Genomic DNA, 8,175 nt, shown 5'->3' on the forward strand with positions numbered 1-8,175 from the left:
AAAAAGAAACAAAAATAGAGACTGTCAGCAGTGGAGAAACAGTTCAGCAAACTATGAATAATCCAGGAAGAATATCCAATGTAAATCTACTTTAAAATGTATATAAATGTAAATACAAAATAAAGATGATTATAAAGTTGGATGAAAATACAAACTAAATACAATACTTTTATGTAAATATCCAAAACTATAAATATAAATAGAATATTAATAGTGAAATGTAGCTCTAATGTTTAAATATCAGTGCTAATGTGAAATTAGTACATGTACATCCTATAAAAAAAAAAAATAATTTAATCCTCATATCTAGTATAAATATAAATGTTTCATGTTGTCAGTATCAAAAAGGTTTTGTATCCCAATTTTTTAAACCTATTCAAAAAAGAAAAGCTGACATATTTTAAACAATAAAATAGCTTAAAAACCTTCTCCAATGAACGAGAGCCTAAGGGTTAAATGCTACATTGCATTCCCTTGTAGAAGTTGCATGTAAGGGCATTAACAGTCCTTGAAGAGAGTGTTAGCCCTTCTGTCAACAAGCTAAACCAATAGTGGCCTATACAAAATCTAAACTAATACAGCAGATTAAATCACTCCTGCTGTGGAAGATTGTGATGAAGTTGTTAGAAGGAAAAAAAGGCTGGAAGAGAACGTTATAAAAAGATTTGCAAAGCTTTGAACCTACCTTGATTATAAGTCCATTGTATCACAATGGAGAAAACAAGACACAACCCAAACATCAAAGAGTAGGATGTCCAAATTGAGCTACTGAAGAACAATGAACAATTGCTTATGTAATGTTTTTATTTATATTTGCTGAAATTATTATTCTTTAATCAAACATTATTTTAATTAATAAAAGTTTGTTAAATCTTGTAACATTAACAAAATATGGACCATTTTAAACTTTTTGAAGGCATTGTTAAAAGATAAACACTCAGAGGCGAATTCACCAAACTGTTACGCCACTTTTGCGCATAGTAAAAAAACAGCAAAAAGCTGCATCTTGTTCACTCACTAACCTGCAATCTAGATGGTGTTCTGCACCCTTCGCTATATAGCACTCAGAATTGGCTTGCTAGATCAGAATTGCACATTGTTCAGCTCAGGTTTTCTGGCCGCGTTTGTGTAATTGCCTGATATGTGTAATTCCTTCAGTACACTGTGTGCCCAATTATTAGGCAAATTGTATTCCAAGTGTGCACAAAAGAATTTCTCCCAACTTAGTTGTTTATTCTCAATTTTTAGAGTAGGTGCAACAAATAAGTAACATAAAATGACAATTATATAAAATTTTTGGCCTTTCAATAATATTCAATGACCAATAAAGGCACTCTTCTGTTCAATAACTGCCATGAGTCTTCCATCCATGGAGTCTGTCAGTTTCTTGATCTAATCACAATCAACTATCACTGAAGCAGCAACCACAGCCTCCCAAATGCTGTCCAAAGAGGTGTATTGTCTTCCCTCACTGTAAATCTCACGTTTGAGAAGGGCCACAAGTTCTCAGTAGGATTGAAGTCAGATGAGGAAGGGGGTCAAGTCATTATTTGGGCATCTTTGAGGCCCTTACTTGCTAGCCAATCAGTGGAGTACTTGGATGCATGTGATTGAGCATTGTCCTGCATAAAGATCATGGCCTTCTTGAATGCTGAGTACGTCTTCCTTTACCACTGCTTAAAGAAAGTACTTTCCAGAAACTGGTAGTAGGTTTGAGAGTTGAGTTTCAGTCCATCTTCAACTCGAAAAGGTCCAACTACCTCATCCTTAATGAAAGCAGCCCATACCAGTACCCCTCCTCTACCTTGCTGGCACCTGACTCGAAGTGGTGCCCTGTGTCCATTAGTGATCCAGCCATGGGCCCATCCGTCTGGTCCATCAAGTGTCACTCTCAATTTCAATTGAGATTGTCAATTTGCAATTTCAGCTGTCCATATAATCTTTGAAAAATCTGTCTTCGTGTAATTCTTTTATATCTTGATGCTTCAACTTGTGAATATATTTAGTGGTGGTCATGTTTCAGCCTTCTTGACCTTGGCCATGTCTCTGAGCACTTGACACCTTGTACTTCTGGACACTCCAGGTAGGTTGCAGTTCTGGAAATGGTAGCATTGGAAAATAATGGGTTCCTGGTAGCTTCACGTTTAATTCTTCTCAAGTCTTTTGCAGTTAATTTGCTCTTTTTCTTCTCAATGCGTTTTTTGAGCCCCAGTTGACTATTCGCAACAAAACGTTTGATTATCCGTTGGTCACGCCTCAATAGTTTAGCTATTTCAGGAGTGTTGCATCTGTCTGAAAGGCATTTTACAATATTTGACTTTTCAAATTTTCAATTAAATCTTTTTTTTGGCCCATTTTACCTGAGGTAATGAAGCTGCCTAATAATTATGCACACCTTGATATAAGGTATTAGTCAATTTCGCCACACCCTCCCTCATTACACAAATACATACCAACTGAAAATGATTTAATCCAATAAGCATTCAGGTTTATATGGTTTGGAGTTGTAAAATATGCATGGAAATAATGATAAGATCAAAATACTCACTTGCCTAATAATAAGTATATTTTGTGCACTATACCAGAGCAGACAGGGTGTGCAAAAAAAATGTTGCCTCATTCTTAATGAATTCCTCCCATAGACTTTTTATTAGCCCCAACAGTTTAAGCGATAGCAGTTTAAACGAAGGCACTTACTTATGATCACCTCTCTCTTTCTGCTAGGTCAATATCCTGCTGCCAATTATGTTTGTATTGGCCTGCTTGTTCCTCATTGTGGTTTCTATCTGGAAAACGCCTGTCGAGTGTGCCATTGGATTTGGAATCATTGCCACAGGAGTTCCTGTTTACTTCTTTGGCGTTAGATGGCAGACCAAGCCAAAGTGGCTGTTGCAGATCATCTGTGAGTGTCTCTGCTCTTGTGTGTTTTTTACGATTTTGTGAAAAAAGGACAGTTGTTAGCCATTTAAATTTTGAAAGCACTACAGGTGATTAAGGCTAACAGATTATCTTTAAACATAATTTTTAATTTTACTTTAACCAGCAGTCAATTACAATCTCTGAAAACTCTTGAAAATGCTAAAGCTCTAGCCCCTCCATTTGGTGTAATTTTTAAGTATGTATAATACACAGAAAGCTTATTCGAGTAAGATGTGTTAACTTAACTGGAAATGTTTATCTGACAATTTTACGATTATTTACTTGGTTTCATGTATGAAAGCAGATGTTTACTCATTGTTTCTCTCTGTCCAGTCTCCGCTACGGCTATGTGTCAGAAGATGATGGATGTGGTACCTCAGGAGTCCTGAAGAACAAATGGAGCGACAGATGCCCCCTCAGCGCACAAATTCAAGTCTCCTTGCATCCATCCTTAATGTATTCCTCAACTGCCTCACCTCTTTATGTGTGAGCCAGACGAAAGTCTTATCCTGCTGATAATGTTGGCAAAATCTATATTAATTACAACAAATGAGACCAGACAAGACAAGTGTCTGGACCTAAGAGGTCACAGGAGCATTTCAGTTCTGGAAATTGGTTTTGTCAGTCCTTCCCTCAATCAAATGTATCATACTGTATACATTTTATAGTTTGATTTACATGTTTTCTGATACATTTTTAGACCATTCGAGATATATGTGTCATACAGCATCATTACTGAAGTCTGCAAGTGGTTTTCTCAGTCATCCCTTTATTTAGTACCTTGTTTTGCCCTTCTTTTAATGTGGTGTGTTTGCTAGATAGTGAGCTTCCTGTATTGTGATTTCAGCTTTTGTTTCTAAATGTATGTTAGGAAAAGTGCATACCAAGCTGAAAGCATCTCGCTCTTTGGAGACACCATTGCCAATTTTCAATGGTTAAAGCTATGATCTTCTCTTGAACGAAATGTAAACATTTGCAACTCTTGAACGAAATTTAAACAATTCACAACTTGGATCATGACGTAATTTCACTGATCTACACACACTGTTGGCCATTCGCTATTCTACAGCAGATATGATAAGTTTGCTGTGCCTTGTCTGTCAGTGTAGAAATGTATTATTTTGTACAATCTTTATGATACGACTTTATACTTCAACAGATTTATTTTTGATGTGTTATTGCAGCTTTTTTTATGCTGTTTGTAAGAATTTCAAGGAATTTCTCCCTTTTTCTTTTGTCTTGGTCATCTGATTGGTTTCACCCAATTCCTTCTTTTTCCTCTTCTTATTGTTATTATTACTACTACTGTTTTAGACATACAGTATTCACAAATTCATCAGAAAACCGATCAAGCCCAATACCAAAAGCCTTGCTCCATTGTCTTAACTCAGTAAACTTACATTACACTCCTAGATTTGATTGTATATTTTGTACGCCTAACTATGATTTTAAGGAGCACAAAAGATTGGAAGCTGTTGACCAATACAGATATACATGAAGTACAGTACTTAGCACTGGACCCTGGGGCACTATTCGATGATGAATTACCTCTGAAGCAGTCAGTCTCTTGATCATTATGGACCTTTCAAGAAAAATGTCCTCTTGTATCATTAAAGATACTAATTTCTGAAATAAACAGATGTAGAGTTACTGTAGAGGTTTATGGTGATGCTGTCACCATTTAAAAAGGTTTTTTGCTGTTGCACTACAGTGCATATGGCCTGCTGGTTACTCCAGTTACTGCATCTTTATATTGCACCTTCAAAGGTATGGTTAAATTTACCCTAACAAGAGTTGAGATTTTAGTGCCTCATCAGTTTTTGGACTGAAAACAAAACAATGATTTTGCTGTAAAATGCGTGTTTTGGATTTGGATGGCTGCACTTGAGAGATGAATGCAGTGTTTTTGAGTTATCCTAGTTTTACTCAATGGTTGAATGATTGGTTATGAATCAGCTGTGTATGTCAGAGACACTGTTTGATTTTTTTTGTTTTTGATGGGGAAGTCTGGGGGTTTTGGGAATGTTTGGGGTTAAAAAGTCAGACGATGAAGGTGATGTTATTTTAAGACAAAACAGAAGCGGTGGGACACAAGGACGAAGAAATAACATTGTGTTTTGGTTAGGGCTGCAACTAATGATTATTTTGATAATCACTAATCTAACGATTATTTGACTGTTCGGGCAATTATTGCAACGATTAATCATTAGCTCTTAACCGATTATTCAGCTTGTGCCCCGACTTAAAAAGTTGTATTACACGTGCTTACTAACAATAAAGTGGACAAAATCATCTTTTAAAAATTACCCTACATGACATTCACTGAAATAAAGGAAACAAATACTTTTTAAAGTTAAATTCAGTAAAAGAATTCACAGCAAAAATCCTATTGTTATCAAGTGTTTTTGTTTAGATTCAATCTCTCCCCCTCAGATTGGGACACTTCGCGCAACTCATAAAAGAGGCGCTGAATGCACAGAAACATTTCTAATTTCGGAGTTTGTAGTTATTTACATGACCTGCTTCCTTATTATTTGAACTTTATTAAAGCTATAACACATTCAATATAACTGCATTAAAGATGTAACGGCAGGGTGTTTCCTTCAAAGACGCATGACGTGCAAGTTTTGCTTCAGCATAGCAGCAGATCCCACAACGAGAGTGCTTCTGTATTTACTTATTTGGTATTTTTGTATAATTCCCTCATACTTTGCGAGCTACATCACTTGAAGCTGTGAAAGATTAGTGTGCGTCTGGACTGTTAGCTGCATTTCTTCCTCTCCTCAGTCAGGCGCAAACTGCAGTGCTGGTCTCGCGCATCATCATTAGAGTTCATATGAGCTCATGTTACGTTAAATGAGATCAAGCGACTATTTGACCATGAACATTTTTGTCGACAGTTTTTTTTTTATCGTCAACGTTGTCGATAACATCGGCTAATAATTTCAGCCCTAGTTTTGGTTATTATGATTAAGATTATTATGATTATGAACAATTTAAGGTTTCTTCTAACGTTGCACCGATCAGGAATTTGAGGCTTATACCGATACCGCTTTTTAAAAAGTACTCTTTGCCTCACTTTTGCAAGTTAGATTGTGCAGTTATATGTTTATGCCCCACACAGTAAAATAACGTTAACACTTTACAAAAAAGTAAAACAATTTTAACATTATTTAACAACATTACTGTAATTAACATGAACTAATGAACTTAATGTTAGTTACAACATATACTATTACTTATTTCAAATCAAAGTTGTATTAATTAACATTAGTTAATGATTGTCATGACTCGCGTTACATCACATATACTCCGATTTGTATCCTCTCCGTGCTCACAGTGCAGTGAGTCAGAATTACTACCGTAATGACTCTAGAAAATGGTCAACTTTATATTCATACACATGTAATTCTAACACATTTAAAAGCAAACCTGCATATTCATCTGAATAACAGCATGTCTGAAAGTTTAAATGTGTGAATACTTGCCAACAATGCACCCTCCAGAGGTCACTGTCATGCATCAAGGGCTGGGAAAGAGCTCATTCATTAGAGTAGCAGTGTTTATGTGATTCCCTGCATGCTGCCAAAAAATCCGTCCCTGATTCTAGACACGACTTCACAGACTTAAGACGAAGATCGGCCGATTTAGATTAGTGTGCGATCGATCGGTGCACCACTAGTTTCTGCTTGGAAGGACTAAAAGACGTTTGTTTTTCTTTATTGCTCTTATCTTTTAGTGGGTGTTCAGATAGTGAAGCTTGTATTATTTAGAGAACTACAGCAGTATGACTAACACTCCAGCCAACAAAGACCATCTTATCTAATTTAAATAGTTATGTAGAAATGCACTTATTTATGAATAAGTAATAAATTAATAAATATGTATTTATTTATTTGTAGGGTCCTTCAGTTAGTCCTCTACTAATATTTACCAGGCATTTTTATTAAATGCTAAAAAACTAAATGTTACTGATCTTTATATTTTTTTCGTTTTGATTTGTATGATATTTTTTTTGATGACACTGTAAATGTTGTATGTGATGGCTTGGCTTAGTTTCCCTTTGTGCCCATTAATAGTTCAAAAATAACTGCTGATGAGTCTGCCCAACACTGACACTGGCCCTGTATGACAACAGATGACATCACAATGACTGCTAGACAATTATCACTACAACATTTTTAGATTTTTGTAGTGCCTTAGAAGTATAACAAAAATATGCCGCTCACTAAGCAATTTACATTTCTTTCAACAATCCATCTTTGATTAAACACTCTTACACACCTATACAACATAAACATATTTTATCCACAACACAGTTACACCCATAACATTATCTGTTACTTTCACATACTGTTTTATGCAATCTCTTTGCATGAGGGCAGACTCCGCCTCAGTTGAGTTTGAAACTCCATATGAGAGAAGAGAGCCTTTATGTGTGATGTATGCTACATTCAATGAACAATAGTCGTTGTACACTGTTTTCAACGGTCTTCTCTGTGAAGTGTAGTGTTTTAGGAATGAAATACATCAATGAATAGAACCTGCTTAGTAGTTCATTATTCATTTTTTTTTATGTATTTGTTTCATGTCTACTGTAATTTTTTGTTTGTTTGCAAAATGTAAAATTTCATGCTCTGAAGTTATTTTTACTTTGTGCAGAACATTGTTGAATATTCAGAGAATTAAAACATGAATCAAAAGTTTTAGTACTTGTGTCTGTCTATCCATCAAACTATCTATTAGGCAGATATATGGAACATTTTTAAGGGTGAATACTGCCTTGGCACATTGCTGATAATAAGCCTGTCATTATTGCAGATAAATAAATAAATGCAGGCTATATTATGTGTATTAAATGACTACTTAAGCATTAATTTGAGGAAAATTAATTTAATGTGAGAAGTATCGGTTGACTCAGACAACAGTTAATTATGCAGTTACTGTAAAAAGATATTTAACTGCAAAATACTGGTAAGTAGTCCAGCAAGCTCTGTCATGGAGTGCAACAGTCTGGTTCCAGATGTAAAACTCAATTATAAGTGATACACTTACTGAGCACTTTATTAAGAACACCTGTACACCTACTTATTCATGCGATTATCTAATCAGCCAATCATGTGGCAGCAGTGCAATGCATAAAATCATACGGATACGGGTCAGGAGTTTCAGTTAATGTTCACATTAACCATCAGAATAGGTAAAAAATATGATCTCATTGATTTCGACTATGGCATGATTGTTGGTGCCAGATGG

At 35.4% G+C, this 8,175-nt stretch overlaps 1 protein-coding gene across 1 annotated transcript in view; it reads left to right on the forward strand.

The window, feature by feature from the left end:
• Positions 1-7,594, forward strand: part of LOC127638365 (large neutral amino acids transporter small subunit 1-like) — a 36,999-nt gene extending 29,405 nt beyond the window's left edge. Inside the window, exons 9-10 of the mRNA XM_052119854.1 lie at positions 2,725-2,902; positions 3,253-7,594. Coding sequence (XP_051975814.1) covers positions 2,725-2,902; positions 3,253-3,308 — 234 coding nt within the window. The 3' untranslated portion in view covers positions 3,309-7,594. The remainder of the gene's footprint in view (positions 1-2,724; positions 2,903-3,252) is intronic.
• The last annotated feature ends 581 nt before the right edge of the window (positions 7,595-8,175 follow it).

This window comes from Xyrauchen texanus, chromosome 46 (genome assembly GCF_025860055.1).
Source record: "Xyrauchen texanus isolate HMW12.3.18 chromosome 46, RBS_HiC_50CHRs, whole genome shotgun sequence".
Lineage (NCBI taxonomy): Eukaryota > Metazoa > Chordata > Actinopteri > Cypriniformes > Catostomidae > Xyrauchen > Xyrauchen texanus.